At 37.7% G+C, this 20,121-nt stretch overlaps 1 protein-coding gene across 1 annotated transcript in view; it reads right to left on the reverse strand.

The window, feature by feature from the left end:
* Sos1 (son of sevenless homolog 1 (Drosophila)) overlaps positions 1-5,373 on the reverse strand; it is a gene marked incomplete at its 5' end in the record, with an annotated part of 74,377 nt that extends 69,004 nt beyond the window's left edge. Inside the window, one exon of the mRNA XM_005391044.2 lies at positions 5,362-5,373. Within this exon, the coding sequence (XP_005391101.2) occupies positions 5,362-5,373 (12 nt within the window). The remainder of the gene's footprint in view (positions 1-5,361) is intronic.
* Positions 5,374-20,121: the final 14,748 nt, after the last annotated feature.

The raw sequence follows: 20,121 nt of genomic DNA on the forward strand, positions 1-20,121 counted from the left end.
CCTATTACTGTTATCCTTCTTTTACTCTTTAAAATAAAAAAAAGTAATCAAAAATGATATTTTCAATTGGACACTTAGTAAAGGGTGAAACAAATTGATAAAACCATAAACCTGGTCCTAACATTTAGGCATACAAGAATACAAACTTTTTTTCTACAAATAGCCTACTAAAACCAAACTACAGCCCAGCATGGTGGTGCACACCTGTAATCCTAGCACTTGGGAGGCTGAGGAAGGAGGATTACAGGGAGTTCAAAGCCAGCCTGGACTATATAGTGAACTCAAGGCCATCCTGAACTACAGTGAGGGCCAGGAATATAGCCCAGTGGCACAAGCGCCTGTCTGAACTAGAGTGAGACCCTGTCTCAAAAAAAAAACCTATAATTTACTGCCTCTCAACAAAGAATATTTTATTGGTGATAGAGCTAATTATTATAGGCTAACACACTGGTTTAGTATTTATGTATCTAAATATTTATGTATCTAAACATTACAGGCTAGGGGGCTGGGGATATAGCTCAGTGGCACAAGCGCCTGCCTGGCAAGCACAAGATCCTGAGTTTGATCCCCGGTACCACAAAAAAATCAACCAACCAAACAACAACAACAAAGAATTACAGACTAACAAACTGGTTAAGTATTTATGTATCTAAACATTCTATATCTACTTAATTTCTTTTTTGTCTTTTTGAGACAGGGTCTCGCTATGCAGTTCAGGCTGGACTTGAGCTCACTTTGTAGCCCAGGCTGGTCTCCAACTTGCAATGATCCTCCTGCCTCAGCCTCCCAAGTGCTAGGATTACAGGCGTGTGCCACCACGCCCAGCTCTAAACATTCTATATCTAAACACTGAAAAGACACAGTTAAAAAAAGGTAGAAGAGGGAGGGAAGGGAAAGGGGTTTTACAAAAAGGGAACTGGGATGTGTTATGCACATGTGCCAGCTCCCCACAAGGAATCTAAACATTACATACTGCAAACCTGTACAAAAAAAAAGGAAGGGCATCCAGGGATGGGTGAAGGAGGAGAGAAAGGAGCGAAAAGGGATGAAGAAAGGAATTAAGACGTGTCATGCGCGTGTACCAACCTCCCACAAGGAGTGGGATCATTATGTTCTGCACAACTACACTAATAATAAACTACCACATTTGTTAAAAGGTGTGAAAGATAAGTGGTACACTTGCACAGAACTCGTCACTCTGGGCTATCAGGGGGTGCTGAGGGAATGTGAAGACCTAGCAGGACAGGACTGTTCGCTAATGTAGTCTGTAAACACTGTACGCTTAGACTACAATAAACTTACTAATATATTTCTTTCTTCACTAAAAATGAACCTCGTGTAATTCTTTACTTTGTTTTGTTGTTGTTTTTTGGTACTGGGAATAGCACAGGTCCTTGCACTTGCTAAGCAAGGCACTGTGCTTCTCAGCTATATCCCCAGCTGTTGTTGTTTTTCAGACAGGGTCTCATTCTGCAAGTCAGGCTGGCCTTGAAATTACTATGTAGCCTAGGAAGGCCTCAAACTCAAGGGAATCCTCCTGCCTCAGCCTCCTGAGTGCAGAAATTACAGGCAATTTTTGACTTTGTAAATTTTAAAACTCTTTGACTTTATATTAATAACACTTATCTTAATACAAACCTACTATAAACTATACAAAAATATTATTTCATTATTTCTGTATCCTGTAAGCTTCACTTACCTAAATTTATTTTAACTTTTTGTTTAAAACTAAGACACAAATATCCATATTAACCTAGAGCCATAGAGGGTCAGTATCTGCATTATCAATGTCTTCCACCTCTGTATCTTCTCCCGCTGGAAGATTTTCAAGGACACTAAGGTGCATGGAGCTGTCACCTTCTGTGATGACAATGCTGTCTTGTGGATCCTTCCTGAAGGACCGGCCAAGGCTCTTTCTTATTCAGGAGGTATCATTTTTTTCAGAATTATGCCCATGGTAGTTTGCTTGGCTTCTCTTTTGTCACAGAGAGTGCCCCATGCTCAGAAGCAGATAGTGTACCATGAACATTCCTCATTATTGACAAAACAAACTTAGAGTAGTGGGGGCCACATTTTCAAATTTTCAAGGAGCTTGCTGAGGTCTGCAAAGCTTTTGGCTTTCCCCCTACATCCTTAGACCTTACTGAAACACAGGTGGGAAAAAGGGAATGTGCACAACAATAGCAAATGCACTCTTCAAAAGGAAGCCTTGAACAGTCACTTTTATGAAAAGAGTGCCATTAGCAAATGGCTTGATATAGAGGTCATTTCAATGCAAGAGAAAGAAAAAGCAATAGCACAGAATAACAGATCTGCTTCAGATTTTTCTGGTAACTGACACTGCTTAGTACTTATTAAACATTCACATGGTTATAATTCGTTATTTGCAAAATAAAGTGATAGTCTTATGATTCATCATTAACTTAATTCACACTTTTTTGAGTTAACAAAACAATTAAACCTATGGCATACTTACTAACAGACTGAATCAGGCCTGCTATTTTTTCTGAGAGGCTATTCAGAGGGAAATAATAAGAGTTGTATTTCAAAGACCTATCCTGGAAGTCCGACATTCCCTGTACAACCTTAGGCAAGTCATTAACTCTCCTAATTCTCAAGTTTCTCACCGGAAAATGCCAATGTCACCATCCATCCCCAGAGGATCCTGGTGAGTCAATGAAATGATATACATGAAAATATTTTTTTAAAGGAAGAAAACCAGCAAATGTTTGATTTTTCTTTTTTTAAAGTGCTTTAAATGGTGGAGTGCTAAACAGTCACCGGCAGTTATTACTCCAATTGCCACATGCAGTGTGGTACAAATGAGAAGAGCTAAACTAAATATTTAAAAACCATAGATGAAGACTGGATTTTAAAAGAAGGATAAGTTGAGATATTTCCAGCCAAATGGGTGCACCCTGAGACGATACTTTTAAGTGAAATAAATCAGATACACATTTCCAAATGTCACATGGTTTCTCTGGCGTGAGAAACCAAAAGGGTAAATAAGGACCAAAAGGTATAATAGATATTGGCAAATGGGAAGAAAATGTTCAAATGAGAAGGGGAACAAGGGAGAAGGGGGAAAAAAAGAAAGGAAAAAAAAAAAAAGAAGGAAAAAATGGAAACAAAGCTTTTGTAAATAAGGAGGGGAAGAGGGGATGAACAGAGGGGAGGGGAATGGGAAAAAAGAAGCAAGATATATCATGCACAGGTACAAGTTCCCAATGATGAATGTGATCATTATGTATATCTAACATGTACCAATAAAAATTTTTAAAATGGTAAAGATTGCATTCTAACTCATCAATCTGACTCTTTTTAAAGATATACAAACAGAGCTCAAGGCCAGCCGGAACTGCATAGTAAGACCCTGTCTCAAAAAGACAAAAATAAATAAATAAAGATGTACAGACAAAATCAGTCTAGTCCACTTTGTGTTATGTAACACCATACGTCAGTGGTTCTTAGTCTAACCATGCCTACAATTACCTGAAAAGTAATCTAAAAAATAAAAAGCAGTCTTCTGGGCTCCATTACAAGAGATTCTGATTTAGTATGCTTGGGACGGAGCACACTTTTCTTTCAATCTTGCTAAAATATATACACCACAAAACTTACATTTAATCCTTTCTAAGTGTACAATTACGAGCATTAAGTACCGCACATTCATACTGTGCTGAGTAATGTTCCACTGAGAGAAGGCAGAGGAGAAGAGGGGAAGGGGTGAAAAAGAATTAAGATGCATTTTGTGCGTGGACCAACTCTCCATGGTGAATGTAATCACTACCTGTGACAAACATGTACTAACACAAAATTTTTTTAAATATTCCCCTGTAGATACATGCTGTATTCTGTCGATCCGTTCATCTAACAACGGACCTGTGGGTTGTTTCTACTTTTTTGGCTACTGTAAATAGCATTGCTCTGAACATTGTACAGCTATCTGTTCCAGTCCCTGCTTTCAATTCTAATGGGTACACAGAAGTCGAACAGCGACATCATATGGCAGTGCTATGTTTCTGGAGGAAATGTCACATTGTTTTCCACTAAGACGTTACATTTTCACTAGCGGTGCTCTAGGCTTGCAGTTTCTCTACATCCATGCCAGTGCTTGTTATTTTGTTTTGTGATGATAGCCAGCCTAAGGGATATGAAGCGGTAGCTCACTGTGATTTTCATCTGCATTTCCTTAATGATTAGTGATACTGAATACTTTAAAAAAAATAAAACAGCTTACATAAGTGATATAAGTGGCTGGTCTGGAGAATATATTTTTCATAAAACAGGTATTTTTCATGGTCAGATATTAGCAGCCCTCACTATAGGAAAGAAAAAGTTAACTCAAAAAGTAGTTTCCAGCAGCATCCAATCTGAAGGAACTCCTAATTACCACAGCTGTGAGACTCTGAGCATCAACATGAGTAGGCCTGGACCAGCACCCAAAGAATAAATGCCACTGGGTCTCCATATGGCACCAGCAAATAGTATAAACTGATACAATCCAAGCTTCCAGTTTTCCTTTCTTTTATGTGATCTGAGTCTCCTTCTTTTCATTGAAATAATCTATTCACAAAAAATTTGCGGAATACTAGATGCAGACTACCACACAGCAAATACATTTCTGAAAGGAAAGGAAGTGCCTAGGGCTAGTTTACTGAGGTTCTTATATTAAGCACTTTTTAATACGTGTCTAGGGGAACGTTTAATGCAACTTTTTTCTCTATGACCATTTTTCTTCTTTTAGAGGGTGGAACAGTAAGTAGGCTCCTACAGTATTTTCTGTTTACAAGAATCCATATTGATTATAATGTCTTATTTTGTTTAGTTGCGTATACCAAAGCTTCTCAAATTTTAATACATATATAAATCACCTAGAAATTTTGTTTAAAACAGATTCAGATTCAGTAGCTCTTTGCTGGTGAAGGTGATGCTGCCTGTCTGAATACACTGTGCAGCAAGGCTGCGCATCTGTCTGTTTTGCTTGAAGTTTCTGCTCCTTGAGGACAGGGACATCTTACCTTGGTTACTCAAACTGGATGCCTCAGGAGGAGCTCAAGTGCTGCACTTTGGATAAGCAAGTGAAGCTGCAATGTTGCATGTATTCAACTGTTTTTGGATCTCTCACCTGTGAATCTAAGTGAAGAGTCCAGTGTGCCCAGAGGTCTAAGCAACCCTTTTTACAGACCCTTCATTCCTTTCTGAGTCCTCCTTTCTATTGCTTTACCTCAAGAAATCCTCACTTCATTCATGAACAAAAAAAACCTTAATAACAACTGGATCTTTCTCATTAGTATGTAAAAACATGCAAAACAACAAGAACAGGTTTGCCTGTCCTCACATACCCCCGTCTCCGTTCACCTTCTTCAGCGTTCAGAGAGACTCCTGAAGAGCTCCGCACACTCTCTTTCTGCCACCCCCAGGACTCCTCACCCAGGCCTGCGTGGCCACCCCCGCCCTGCCCACGCGGCCTCTTGGCAGCACACCCTAGCAGACCTCGCCCCTTCCCTCCTCTTTCTTTCTCTTTCCTTCTTTCTTGCCTTTCTTTTTTTAAAAGATAAGGTCTTTGTAGGTAGTCCAGGTTGGCCTTCTGACCTTGAACTCACAGTCCTACTGCCTCAGCCTCCTAAGTGCTGGGATTACAGGTGTGTGCCTCACAACCAGCCTTGAAGCTGACTTCTGAAATACCTTCCGACATCTGACTTCTACCCGGAAGTCACCACCCTCTCCTTACGGGTCCACTTCAGTGGATACTCTTAGTTCTCCCTGTCTCTATAAAGTATTGGAGTTCTCCAAAACTCATCTCTTGTACTTTCCTTCACCCAGTGAACTCCTTCCCTAAGCAATCCAGTTCATGGCTTTATCAACTCTCTACTGATAGTTCCCCATTTTTTTTTAAGCGAATCTGACACTCTCCTTTGAAAGCAAATACCCAGTCTCCTATGCAGTATGTCCACTTGAGTGCCTTGACTCCGCCCAGCACCATAATGAAACTGAACTGGTGGGCCCTACCCAACTCCAACTCTAAATGGGACCTCCATTTAGTTAGCACAGTCCAAAACTAGAGTGGTCAACCTTTCTCTTTTCATTCATCTCCACACATTCAACCACTTACTTGTTTTCCCCCAAAAGGCATCCCAATCCTGACCACTTCTAACCATCTGCATACAGTACTAGTACCATGTGTCTAGTAGTAGTGTACTACGACCATATTACCTCTGGTCTCTAAGGTAGTGACTCTGCTTCATTCTCACTCCACTTTTCTTCACAGAGGGACTGGAATTTAAAATTTTAAGCTTAAACTTTATTCTGTCTCCTTTACCTAAAATCCTCTAATGGTTTTCCATCATGAGGCCTATTAAAGCCCAACATGACCACTCTCTCTCCAAACTTTTATCAGTCATCTGTATCTTCTAGTTGTACTGTTTTCCGATGTTTCCTGCACACCCTAACCTAAGCCTTTGACTCCTAGGACACTCTCATCAGATCTTTTACAAGGTTTGCTCCTTCTGAGCATTCTGACCTCTTGAAAGTCACCTCCTTCACTGTTTTTAAAAGAGCACCCTCTCTTTGTCTCTCAGACCCTCTTTATCCAATCTGGTTTACTTTCCTTACTCTGTTTACTCCTGTAAATAGAAACCACAGTATCTCCTTTTCTATTTGTTAGCTTTCAAATAAGAGGCTTTGTCTTATCACCTGCTAACTTTGGTGGCATTTTGGTTAGCTGAATTAAATAAATAAGAACCAAAACACATGAAATAGATTTATAATTGAAGTCAACTCAAAATTTTGAGAAATTAAAAGAAATACAAAAGTTTGATATGAAACTAGACACTACAAAATAATTGCCATTAATCTCAAAACTCCTCATACACATTCAAAAATTCCCTTTAGACACTAAACAAAGTAGGTCCTTCTACAAGTAAATCTATTTTTTAACTATTACCAATAAGTTTGAAAAAAAAACCTACTCATTTTTATAATTTCTCTCTTAATTGCTAGTATCATTTTCCACCATTTTCCTATCTGGTAAATACTCGGTTTTTCTTCTGCATGAAGGTTAGTTATGTGTGCTTTGCAGAGCTAGCCTGAGAACTAACCATCGGGTCTGATTTTGAGCTGTTGTTGCCCAAAGACTGCAAACACCTCCTCTCCCGATATAGTCTCTCCCAGCTAACTAGGTCCTTAACCTAAAATACTGGGGTCTCCCCATTTCCCGTTAACTAAAGGGTTAACACCTGACAAAGCAGGTGCCTGCTCAGACCTGCCGGCTAATACCCACCTCACTAGATATTCTGAACATCATCTCTGCATCATCATGTAAAAAACTGCATTTATGAAAAATTAGAGGGTGGAAGAGGGTAACACGAAATGAATTTAAACAACCAACTTAAATCTTTTTTGCTGTAAATCAGAAAGCAAGTATCTTTCTGTTGCTTTTTCTAGATTTCCAACTTAAAATGATCTGTCATCCTTCCTCCTTCATTTTGGGCCAGCCGTCCTGGATCTGAAGCAGTGTTTATAAATCAGCACTAGTACAGTTTGACTAAAATAATTTTCGTTTGTGGGGAGCTGCCCTGTGTACTGTTGGAGCCGCTAACCACTAGACGCCATTAGCGCCTTTCCTAGCTGTGACAAAAAACTTTCTCCAGACATTGCCAAATGTCCCCTGGGAGGTCAAACTGCAGCTGATTGGGAACCAACGATCTCAAACGTACTTTTCCTTGTATCTGTACACTCTGCCATGTACAGCTGGGTTCCCTGACCTGCTATAAATTTTCACAGATAAAGTAAAACCTCTAATACTTTGTAACGCTCTGGCTCACACTAGCAGAACTCCTCCTTTCTAAAGCTTGATGTGTATTCTGCAATACTGCCTTCCTGTATTTTCACATGAATTCACATTTTATTTATATCCCAATGTTTAAAAATAGCTAAGTGTATAAATATCTACACCTTACATATCAACTGACACAAAGAAATTACACATTTTTGAAATAAAATTTTTCAATAAACTTGAAATAAATTTTTTTTAAAAAATCAAAATATGCTTCCACATAAAGTTTCAAATAAATTTCAAATAAATCTCTTTTAAAGGAACTCAAATTTAAATATACTTGGAAACTTAATTATAAAAAGTCTCTTCAAAGTAGGCATTCAAGAGAAACTTCATACCACTCAAAGCCTTAAAGATTAAATTGAAAATGACAGCTTACCTTTAAGAATTAAAGGCTACAAAACATCAACTTCAGAACTTTTCTAAGGTAGTATTACTTCTTGATAAAATGTTGCTCTTTGTTTTAAAAAAAAAATGGCTAGTTGAGCATGGTGGCATAAACTTGCAATCCCAGCACTTGGTAGGCTGAGGCAGGAGATTAAGAGCTGCAGGCCAGCCTGGGCAACGTAGCAGTCTCTCTCATTCTCACTCTCACTCTCCCCCAAAATAAATAAATACACACATAAATATAAAAAATAAATAAAAAGCCAAGCACCCTGGCACAGGCCTGTAATCCCAACTATGTGGAAAACTGAGGCAGGAAGATCACAAATTCAAGGCCAGCCTGGCCATATGGCAAGACATTTAAAACATTTACAAGGGGCTGGGCGTGCAGGTAGCTCAGTGGTAGAGCACTTGCCTAGCAGGCAGGAGGCCCTAAGTCTCAATCCCCAGCACACACCCACCAAGTGGCTCTAGGACAAATAAAGACCTCAAAAAAAATCAGGTACTACAGAAATACTTTAATTATTGAAATAAAAGCATTTTTAAAACTAACATGATTTAACAAGAGGTTTGTTAACTCTTCAAAGGACAGGAAACTTTGTATTTTATCTCTCATTTTCAACCCTGCAAGATGGATACCACTTTTCCTCATTATATAGACAGATAATGAAGGAATATCTAGGTCATTCTTATATATGTGAATAATTTAAGACCTGAATTAAAATACTGCTTCTTCTTTAATTTAGCAGCAACATGACTCTGGACAGGAATTTTAGTTTCTAAATTTCTCTACTCTATAAATTGGGGGATAATACCTATATATAGTATGACAAAGATTAAAATAATGAATGCAAATATGCTGTATAACTTTAAGTGATTATTATTAAATGTTCATGAATGTGCCCATAAAATTTTAAGTAACACTATTGGTGACATGATAATTAAAGTTCCTTTGTCATAGATTCTCATTTTCTCTCTTGTTCCCTATCACACACACACACAAAGAATAAGGTTTTCCAGGAATATCACAGCAATTAATTGGTCACCTAAGTATATTTACTTCAGAAATCTTTAGTGCAATGATCCAGGTTTTCTGGTACTACTACACAAAATGGGCTATTTTTAACTGGAACCTTTTTAAAATTAAGAACATGATCTAGTTTTAACTAATTCTTGTTCCTTCTGTGGGTTTATAAAGGTAATTCTCCTTTTACTGACTGATAAATTTCCGTCATTTCTGTGTTCTCTCTCTCTAGGACTCTCACTTCTTTTTGAGGAATTCTCTCTCTCCTCTATCAATCTTGGGAAAAGAGGAATTCCGGTGGCCACTGCCCACTGTAAAAGCCAGAGGCCAGACCCTAGATATACTAGTACCAGTAGAGCTGGGGGTAGGGTGAGGTGGACACAGTCTCCCCTAAAACACGAACAGGTACCCCAAAGGAAGGACTGCCTGGAAGCTGGTCATGGCGGAAGCAAGGCTCCAACAGCCTTTCTTAGGCAGATGCCTGACACCATAAACTCAGAAACTCTGAACAGAGCTTCCTCCCCTCGTCCCTGGCCTTCTGCCAGGGTTGTCCTTCCCTTCCACGATGCGCTGAACAGCACCTCCCAACAAATCTCTTCAGTGACTAGATCCTTCTACCGGCAACCCGGAGCCACACCTGTGATGGTAACCGAGAGACACGAAGGTCTGTCTTTGCAAATAAACTGGGCAAGAAAAGCAGATGACTTCCTTTCTCATGCTCACGCCTGAGGGTTGTAAGCACAATCTTAACTGAAGTTTGTAATATTACGGTGTACCAATACTTATTACCTTAAATAAATTTTTAAAAGTGTTAGGCCATTGTAGACATTCAGGACAAAATTGTATAATTAAATATCTCTAGGTCTGTTGAACTGCTAAAACAAAATACAAAGTACAAAGAAAAGCAAACTCAAAATGACTATCTTTAATCTTTTAAACTGGAGGCCTTTTCCAAAGACTTAGGGAGAACTGGTCCTTTAATTGGGATTCTGAATCATGCCATTAATACTACAGCAATTCTGTGACTTCCTTAGGAATATTATGTGCATCTTTTTAACCCATGTACCCACGGCCTGACACTCAAAACACTAGTAAATTTAGTGAAATATTAGAAATGAAACTTCCTGAAAATATCATAGTTTATACTTTAAAGTGAAAGCTATTAAGTATATTAAGCAATGAAAATGTAATTCGAAGAAAAATCTTGACTACCCCTGACTAGTAACTTGTTTCAATCCCCTAGGTTTACATCAAATTTGCTCTAATTTATAAAATAACTACTTTCTATTTCTATTATATTTTCCTAAAATCTACGATCATCCACATGGCTAGCTCTTAGTAAACGACAGTAACAGATGAATGATCAATGAAACGGGAAGGTATATTTGTGCACTCTCTAGCAAAGGACTGCCCATCCAAATGACTTTCATTTCCACTAAGACAGGACAAGGTCAGAGTCTGACGTTAAAGTGATGAGTTACTGCCTCTGATTTCAAAGCCATTGCCAAGTATAAGCAGCTCTATTCAGGGATTCCTTTCACGTTCAAAACCAGACATATGTCCTGTTGGTACGTTTTTACTAAATTAAGATCATTTAACACAATATCTAATTTGCTAAGAAGTCAGAGGAGAGCTGCGAGTAGAATAGTTCAGTGGTAGAGTGCTTGCTTGCCTAGTATATACAAGGCTCTGGGCTAGATCCCCAGCACTGCAAAATGTAAAAATAAAACTAATAACAAATAAATAAATAACCAGGAGTACAACAAGCACAAAAGCCTAGAGACACACTGTCTAGAGGAGCAAGTAACAAGGTGGGACAGTAAGACTAGAGCTGCGTCAGCAGCAAGCTGGAGATGAGGTCGGAGAGGTACAGAAAGCCAAGTCAGGCAAAGTCTTTGACTTTTGAGTGGGATGGAGTGGCCGTTATGGAGAGCCAATGAGAAGGCTTTCTCAGAGAGCGATGTCTTGCAAATCGGGAGGGGCCCAAGAAATGGGTGGGAGGTTCTACAAAGCATTAAGCTCTGTTACTTACATGTACCAACTCTCCACGATGACTGTAACCACTATGTACCGCAAACATGCAATAATAAAAATTTTAACAGAACCAGACAAATACAGTGAGAGAGAGAGAGAGAGAGAGAGAGAGAGAGAGGGAGAGAGAAGGCTCTTCCAGCCTCTTGAAGGACACACTGCTACTTTAATTGCAAGGAACAAAACATTCACTGCTATGGTTTCAGATTCCACACTGCACCTAACCTTTAAGAAACTTACATTTGTGGGGTATGACATCAAAGAAAAATATTAATATCTGAGGAAATTGGTAAATTAATACCTTTTCTTTTTTCAAATATTCATTTGCATGAGGCAGGACTTTCTTCATACATGCATCTTAACAAAAGAGCAAATTATGACTGAATGCAAAAGCAGATCTGAGACTGTTCCTAACTTCATTGCAAAATTGCTGACAGTAAGTAAAATATGGAAACAGTATTAAGCCTCTACCGATGGATGAGTGTATAAAGAAAAAATATATACATATGTGTGTACAGAAATGAGAGAATATTGTTGAGCCTTAAAAATGGAGACACTGTCATTTACAGCAACATGGATGAACCTGAAGAACATTATACAGTACTAAGCAAAATAAACCACAACAAAATCAGACAAAAAAAATTACATGTTACCATCTATATGTGAAATCTAAAAATTGTCAAACAAAGAAACAGAGTGGAACAGCAGGTTACAAGGGGTCAAGTGGGGGAAGAGGTGGGGACAGGCAGGTAACAGGGCACAAACTTAAGTTAAGTGGGATAAGTCAGGAGACCTACTGTACAAAACGAGGACTACAGTTAATAGCATTATATTGTAGAATTGGAGATTTGCCAAGAAAGTAGTTTTTAGGTGCTCTTACTGCAAAAAAAAGTAAATGTGATGACAGCTATGTAATTTGCTTGACAACAGTAGTTACTTTACCATGTATCTACATAATACATTTTGCAGACCTTAAATATATACAATAAAAATAAATAAATGAATAGAAGCGTTCTATGATATTTAAGTTACATCTCAATAAAACTACTGAGAAAGAATGAGAATAGAACAAAGAGGAAGAAAAATATATATGCTGTAAAAAGTTTCATCAGTATGTCTAAATCAATCATTGAACAATTAGATAATAAATGTAGAAAATAAACTTTATATGTAGCATTATATACATCCTGAAAGCATTCTGGGCACCCATCCAAAGCCTGGTGTAAGTCCTATTTACTTAGACACAAAACTACTAAAATTTGTTCCAAATGTTGAAACTTCTGGCAAAACAACATTTACATTAGCAATAGTATATAAGGATATTTTTAAAATATATCTAAAAAAAAAAAAGTAGCAATATGTCTTACAACATTCAGAAAATGGTCAACAAATTTCAGAATAATTTCTTGATTTTAATTACCACAACAGCACCACAACAGAACTCCAGGTATCACCAGGTAAAAGTGAGGACACAGGCTGATTCTGTTCTACTCATTCATTGCCTGAGTCCAAAAAACAAAACAAAAACAAAAAAAAAAACCAAACAAAAAACCATTTTTTGTGATTTTCCTGTACACTGGGTTTTCATTTAAGGTTTTTTGATTTAAAAAGTACCACTCTACTCTTTAAAAGGTGGGGAGCTGGGCATGGTGGTGCACACCTGTAATCCCAGCACTCGGGAGGCTGAGGCAAGAGGATCGTTGGGAGGTCAAGGCCAGCCTGGGCTACAAAGTGAGTTCAAGGCCAGCCTGAACTAGCGAGACCCTGTCTCAAAAAGACAAAAAATAAAATAAAATAAAAGGTGGGGAGAAGTCTCAACATTGAGAAGAAAAATGGAAAAAATCAGTCATACAAAGTCTAGGTAGTGAGATTGGTAGAATGCAGCAAGGGAAAGAAAAGATGTTACTATTGAATATTTTTAAAATAGTGAAAGCTTCTTACTATTTAAAAGGAAACATTCCCCCAAAGTAAATCAGAGTCTCAACTTTTAAAGCTCTTTTTTTTTCTTAAGGAAGCTACAGAGCCCTTATGCTCAGATAATCAACATATTAACAATTTAACTGGTCATTTGAAACATACTTTTCAACATACAGAAATAAGTTTATACTTTTGCTATAACAAAAGAGCTAAGACTAAAATAGCACAGCACTGAGTTGCTAAAAAGCGCTACACACTGCAATTCTGAGAAACCACAGAGGGAATGTTTTGGCTCGTGTGTGGTTTTTTCTCATCAGTCACAATGGTGACTGCATGAAAAAAACCTAAAAGTTACTTAATGGTAGAACAATGAAATGAATTCTGTAAAAATAGTTGAATGCTGTAATAATTAATCATTCTAAAAGCTACAACTCTTTCCATATACTAAAATTACCAATACAGTATCAGTAAGAGTATCAAGTTATTCATTTTGGTAACTTCAACGGTGTTCAGTCTAAATACTGTTAAGAGGGGTCTCCTTCGCAGATAGTAAGTACTCCAAATAAAAGCCAAAGTCAACCAGAACCGGCTTATAAAACCGATCTGAAGATATTTCTAGCTAGTTCTACTTTTTCAAGCCTCCTTTTCAAGTTTAGGATTACCTCAGGTAAAACACTAACGTAACACAGAAAGTCTGTAATTAGGAAAAAGATGATTTCACTGCACTCGGGCCCTGTAGCTTTACAGAACTTGTGTTACAGACTGAGATGGCTGTCTGCAGAATTCAAATACAGCCAATCAAACGAAAATTTGCCATTTCTAACAGGACTTCAATAGATAAAGTGTCCTGGCTTAGAACAGGGAGGGGTAGAAGGTTTGAGGGTGAGGTAAATACAATTTGCCTTCACTGGACACTTTCCTTCTGAGGGTTTATATAAGCTGCTATGACGAATTAAGTATAATTATCACTGCTATCTAAAAAGCAGTAATTTCATTATGAAATAGCTTTACTAAAATTTTGTGTTGTTTCTACTTTCAGACCAATGTAGTACAACTTCACCTAGAAAAACATTTTTTTCACGAAAATCTCTATGTGAATACACAGTGAAATTTCAAAACAGACTAGAATGCAGCTAGAGAAAAACAAAAGAAAAACAGTTAGAATGGCACCATATCTCTCACTAAAAAACATGTCAGAAGAAAGTGGCACAATCTTCTTTAGGTGCTGAAAGAGTCATTAAGCCAGAATTTATACCCAGAAAATACATCCTTCTGGAATGAAGAGGTCAAGACAGTCTCAGATGAAACAGAACTATGGATTGCCAGCATACCTACCCTAAAAGAACGGCTAATGGAAGCATTCTAAACGGAAAGAAAATGATAAAATGATGACGCCAATAGACTAATAAATAATGCACACAGGATGTTACAGCAGCTACTGAAAAAAAGCTATACAAATACTTCAAAACATTATAAGAAATAAAATGGAATTGTAAAAAGTCTAAGTTACCCACAGTAAGGCACAAATAAGAAAATATAAATTACAAAAACAGAAAAGCAGAAAAGAATAATTAAATGAGCCTTAAACCATATCAAATTCTAAATTGCTGGGCATACAATATTGGCATACTCCTAAAATTCCAGCTACTCAGGAGGCTGAAGTAGAAAGATAGAAAGTTTGAGACCAAGCTGGGCAACTTAGCAAGACTTTGCTTAAAATTTAAAAAACAAAATGTTTTCTTAAAGAGCTGGAAATAGAGCTCAGCACTCCTCAGTACCACACAAATAGTCTAAACACAATTAAACAGACAGATTTGTTCTTCAACTTTGGTGCTTGGGGAGACTTGTTGGACTCTGTTGCAAAGAACCCTTGAAAAGGTCATAAAACTGCAGGAGAGAAGAAAGGAACAGAGCTAAGAAATTGAGAAAAATGCCTCCTCCTGATACTAATGTACTTGTCTGTAGTGATCACCTAGAAAGTATTAAAAGTATTGAAGTCTTACGAGAGAGTTCGTTACCCATGTGGACTTAGTTATAGAGCAGATGGTTTGTAACCACATGGAACAGACCATGGCCTTCCACTTAAAGGAAGCACATAAGCAGGGCTGTTCACAAAATAAAACTGCTAAAGTGCAGAATAAGATAAATTCTCATAGAATGCAGAGAAAATGGCCGAAGAAATCAAGAGAAGAGAGGAGAAAAGAGGAAAAAAAAGAGAAGAGAAGAGAAGAGAAGAGAAGAGAAGAAAAGAGAAGAGAAGAGAAGAAAAGAAAAAAAAGAAACACAGAGGGCCTGCCCAGGAGATACAATCTACACGTAATGAGAATACCTGAAACAGAGGACAAAGCAAATGATGCTGAAACAATAATTAAGGAACTAATAGAAGAAAACTTTATGGAGTTGAAGAATGAAGTAGGCCAGCAAATGAAGAAGGCTCACAGAGCACCTTTAAAATTTAACAAGAAGAAACCAATACCTGGACATATCTTTGTGACTTTTTTAAAATTTCAAAATTGAAGAAAAAATTTTGCAAGTATCCAGAAAAAGAAAGCAGGTTACCTATAAAGGGACAAAAGCAAGACTCACCTCAGATTTTTCTCTTGCAATTCTAAATGCCAGAAGATAAAGGAACAACATCTACAGAACCTTAAGGGAAAATAATTTTGATCCACGTATGAAGACAAATGGAAGACATTCTCAGATACCAAAGGATTAAGTATATCAACCAAGAACCTTCTCTGCAAATTTTGCTGAATGATTGAGTACAGCCAAGAGAAAAAAAGAACAGGGAAGTAACTGTATGAAAGATGTGATTTTTAAAACTAGTTAAGAACATGAAGTCTAAAATCGTTATATATAGGGTAATAAACCTAAATGAAGAACTGATTTTGTTAGCTAGATCTAAAATTTTCAGTTTATGTAGCTTTAAACTATCAAAGTACACTAAGGCTCCACCTACAATGTGGCCTGTCTGCAAGAGCAAATTCAGCTTCCCCTGTAAAATTGGTGATATTCTAAATACTCCTGATCTTCAAAAGGTCCTTAACATCCTGAAGAGAACAAATGATCCTTTTATTCAAGAAGGAGCCTTGGTCACTGTGGGTAACAATGCAGCATATTCATTTCATCAAAATGCTTACGTGAATTGGGTGGTGTCCCAGTTATTGCAAAACTGATAAAAACGAAAGACCCCATTATTATTGAGAAAATTTACAAAGCCCTTAATAAGTTGAGTGTGAATGCTGAAAATTGGGGCAAGATTAACACAGGTATCCGTCAAGTGTGTGATGATATCATGATCTGTCACTTGGACTCCGCTGGTTAGATGGTGGAACTAAGACGTTAACCAACGTGACTATGACCAATCATTATCAGCATTTGCCTGGGAGGGGGAAAGGAGAAAGGAAGGAAGATAAAAGCAAAAACAAACAAACAAAAAAAATAAGTATACACACACACACACACACAAGATAGTTAAGACAGTTCTTCTGTTAATTTCTCTTAGTTCATTGAAAAGAAAGTTTGTGCTAACATTTTTTTTTTTTTTGGTACTGGGAATCGAACTCAGGACCGTGCACTTGCCAGGCAGGTGCTTATGCCACTGAGCTATATCCCTGGCCCTATGCTAGTATTGTTTGGACAATTAAATGCTTCTATCTTGTACTCTGAGTAACTAATTTAAAGATAACAATATGCTCTAGCTCTATTTTATTTTATGTTACCTAAATAAATACCACTTTGTAAGTGTGAAAAGATTTCAGTAAAAATTTTTTTTTTAAGTGCTGGGGATTAAACCCAGGGTACTGAACATGCTAGGGGAAGTGACCTACCACTGAGTTACATTCCCAGCCCTTTGTAATTTTATTTTGAAACAGGATCTTGCTAAGATGGCAAGGTTGGCCTCATTTACAATTCTCCCGCCTCAGTCTTCCTAGTGTTGGGATTATATAAGTGGCCATAGTGCCAGACTTTTTTTTTAATGTACTTTCCAGCATGCTTGTTGGACATGGCAGTTCACATCCATAATTCCAGCTATTCACATTTTGAGTTACAGTGAAACTTCAGGCCATCCCACCTAGGACATGAGTGAGCCCCTTCTTTAGCATCCCCCAGTATAGACATTGCCCATCTCTTAATCACTTAATAGTGACTACCGTGATGCCTGCTGTGCTCACTCTACCTCATCACATAGGCATTGTACTATTTCCCATGATCAATACAAGAGTGAATAAAGTGAGGTGGTAATTAGAGAGATCACATTCCCAGTCTCAGTCACTGTCTCACTGCTGAGCCACAACCCCCAACACCCACAGCTTAAAGGAGAGGTTGACTTTGGTTCACACTCTCAGGCTACAGTGGGCTGGATCCAAGGCAGCATGACACGGCACACAGGCACAGCTAAGGAAAACCTGCTTGTACCCTGGCAGCCAGGAGGCAGAGAGTGAAGAGGGAGAAGGCAGGGATACATTCTACCAGGTCGTGCTCCCCCCAACCTGTCTCTGCGGCCCCATCTCCTAACGCATAGTTAGCCATAACACCCCAATGGTCCAGTCACTTTCGAAAAAGCCCCACCAAAAACCTTCTCTGCAAATTTTGCTGAATGAGTTACTACAGCCAGAGCTTTGAGGGGATATCCCAATGTAAACCCTCACGTTCCCCTCAACTTTTATTAGAGAATACCATTATAATTGGCCTATTACTTATTAGTTATCATTAATCTCTTACTGTACCTAAATCATAGGTACGTATGTAAAGAAAAAAACACGCATAGGGTTTGGTAATATTTGCAGTTTCAGGTATCCACTAAGAGTCCTGGAACACAATCCTGGGGAGCTATGTACAAAGACGTAATTTATAAGAGCAAAAGCATAAAAGAAGGACTGACTTGTACAGGAGTATCATTTTTGTATGCTACCGAAGTTCAACTGGTATCAATTCAAACTAGATTGTTTTAAGTTTAGGATATTAAATGTAGCCATAAGGAAAAGATTTCAAAAATATGCATAAAAGGAAATGAGACTGGAATCAGAACAGTTCATTATAAAAACCAAATTGAAAGAAAAAAGGCAGTACATACTGGAGGAAGAGCAAAAAAAGTTACAAATCATTCAGAAAAAATACCATTACTTTTTCCTTATCAGTCATTAAGATTAATTAGATCAAACTCTAATCTTAAAGGCAAAGATTAGCAAAATGGACTAAAAGACATGTTCCAACTATATGTTATCCTTAAAATATTCCCTTTTTATCTAAAGATACAAATGAACTTTTAAAGCAAAGGGTAGAAAAAAATATTACATCCAAACAGTAACCAACAGAGCTGGAGTGGTTCTATTAATGTCAGATGAAATAGGCTTTTAGTTAAAATTTTCTTACAAGAGATAACATAGCATGTTCTTAAAATGATCTTCCAGAGATATAACCATTATAAACACATATGCACAAACAACAGTCTCAAAATATATAAAATATGGACCAAAAAGGGAGAAATAATTCTCCAATAATAGCTAGAGATTTTCATACACCAACTGTAGTAATGGGTAGAACACCTAGACAGAAGATCAATAGGGAAATATAAGATTTTTACATTACTAACCAGCTAGACTTAATGGGCATATATAGAACACTCCACCCAATAGCATAAAATATCCATACTTCTCAGATGCACATCAGACATTTTCCATGATAAACCATAATACAAAATAAAATTCATAAAAAGACCCCGGGTGTGGTGGCACACACCTGTAATCCCAGCACCTGGGGGGCTGAAGCAGAATTGCCACAAGTCGGAGGTCAGCTTAAGCTATATAGTGGGTTCAAGGTCAGCATGAACTACATAGTGAGACCCTCTCTCAAAAAAACAAAAACAAAAAACAAACAAAAAAAAATTTACAAGATTGCCTGGCCATGATGAAATTTAGAGTCAGGAATAGAAGAAAAATGAAAAAAATCCATGAAGATGTAGAAATTACACAACACACTCTTAAACATATAATGAAAGAAATCACGAAGAAAATGTGCAATACTTAGATGAGTACTTAGAGAAAACTCAACATACCAAAACTTATAGAGAACAGCAAAAGCAGCGCTCAGATGGAACTTTATAGATATAAACGTCTGCATTTAAGAAGAAAAGGTCTCCCAGGTGGCACATGCCAGTAATCCCAGTGAGCAGGGCTGAGACCAGAGGTTCACAAATTCAAGTCCTTCTAGGGCAAATTTCAAGACCTCGTCTCCAAATAAAAAATAAAATAGGGCTGGGGATGTAGCTCAGTGATGGTTTGATACCCATACTGAAAAAAAAACCCTGAAATTAATAGCTCACTTTACACCTTTGAGTGATACAAAAATATATGTAAACTAAATCCAAAGTTATAAGAATGGGAATAATTAAAATTAGAACAAAAATAAATAAATTAAAACAGATTCAATGAAACTAAAGGTTGACTCCATGAAGAAAAACAAAACAAACCTTCAGATAGAATGCCTAAGAAACAAAGAGGAAGATATAAATGAATAAAAGATTAAAGTAGGAATATAACTATCAACCTCACTGAATAAAAACAGAATATAAGCAACTACTATAAACAACTGTATGCCAACAAACTAGATAACCTAAGGCAGTGGTGGCAAACTGGGACATGTGCCACACCAGGCACTCTAAAAGGTTCACCATCACTGACCTAGAGTAAGTTGATGAATTCCTAGAAACACAGATTATTTAAGCAGACTCAAGAAGGAAATTATAGCCTAGCACGTGGGAGGCCCTATACTGTCCTCAACACTGCAAAAGAAAAAGAATAAAACATCTCAACAGACCCATAATAATAAGGTTGAATTAGTAATCAAAAACCTCCCCACAGCCAGCTGTGGTGGCGTACGCCTGTAATCCCGGCACTCAGGAGGCTGAGGCAGGAGGATCGTTGTG

The sequence above is a fragment of the Chinchilla lanigera genome, unplaced genomic scaffold (genome assembly GCF_000276665.1).
Source record: "Chinchilla lanigera isolate Chin_1 unplaced genomic scaffold, ChiLan1.0 scaffold00040, whole genome shotgun sequence".
Lineage (NCBI taxonomy): Eukaryota > Metazoa > Chordata > Mammalia > Rodentia > Chinchillidae > Chinchilla > Chinchilla lanigera.